The following is an 801-nucleotide window of genomic DNA, read 5'->3' as shown; positions in this document are numbered from 1 at the left end:
TCAATACCAAATTCCTTTGCTTGGATATAAGGCTGGTATTTCTTTTTATATATAATGATGATACCAATGCATGTGTGCATAAGAAATATAAGAGTGTTTTCGTTATTCCGCGTTTTTGTCATGCAAGTATTACTTTTTCAATTAACATACATGTATTTTATAGTACTGTTTTATTCTAAAAATTATAAAANTTGCAATCCCAACCTTTCCTGGAGACCTGTATAGAAATAAAAGGAAGAAGGTATTGAATAGTGGAGGCAAGAAGAGAAATACATCTACATACTTACTAAAGACATGCCCACATTTTAAAACACATATATTTTGTGACTGAGAAAAAGTCTTTCTCCACATAGAAAATGTAGGAAACAAAAAAGGAGAGAAGAAAATTAAAGTGACCCATAATCCCACAACATAGAGATTTGAGTATGTACCTTTTGTCTTCCCATATACATATGGTGTATAATACTATAATAAGTATCCTTGTAAATAAAATTGGGGCACCTGGGTGGCTCAGTCAGTTAAGCATCTCTTGGTTTTGGCTCAGGTCATGGTCTCATGGCTCGTGAGTTTGAGCCCTGGTCCGGCTCTGCGTAGAGCCCATTTCTGGGATTCTCTCTCTCCCTCCTTAAATTTCTTTCAAAATAAATTAACTTTAAAATAAGCATCCTTCATAAATAAAATTGTGCTCTTCTATGATAACTTTTTTTGTTTATCTTGGGAGAGAGTACAGAAGGGGCAGAGGAGAGAGAGAGAGAGAGAAAGAGAGAGAGAGAGAGAGAGAGAGAGAGAGAGAGAGAGAGA

At 35.4% G+C, this 801-nt stretch overlaps 1 protein-coding gene across 1 annotated transcript in view; it reads right to left on the bottom strand.

The window, feature by feature from the left end:
* Nucleotides 1-801, bottom strand: part of WDR44 (WD repeat domain 44) — an 80,449-nt gene that overhangs the window by 51,593 nt on the left and 28,055 nt on the right. The window contains exon 2 of the mRNA XM_077771920.1: nt 187-217. Within this exon, the coding sequence (XP_077628046.1) occupies nt 187-217 (31 nt within the window). The remainder of the gene's footprint in view (nt 1-186; nt 218-801) is intronic.

The sequence above is a fragment of the Crocuta crocuta genome, unplaced genomic scaffold (assembly GCF_008692635.1).
Source record: "Crocuta crocuta isolate KB4526 unplaced genomic scaffold, BGI_CrCroc_1.0 scaffold1269, whole genome shotgun sequence".
Classification (NCBI taxonomy): domain Eukaryota; kingdom Metazoa; phylum Chordata; class Mammalia; order Carnivora; family Hyaenidae; genus Crocuta; species Crocuta crocuta.
Note: the sequence above shows the minus strand (reverse complement) of the source record. Positions and strands in the feature narration are given on the sequence as shown.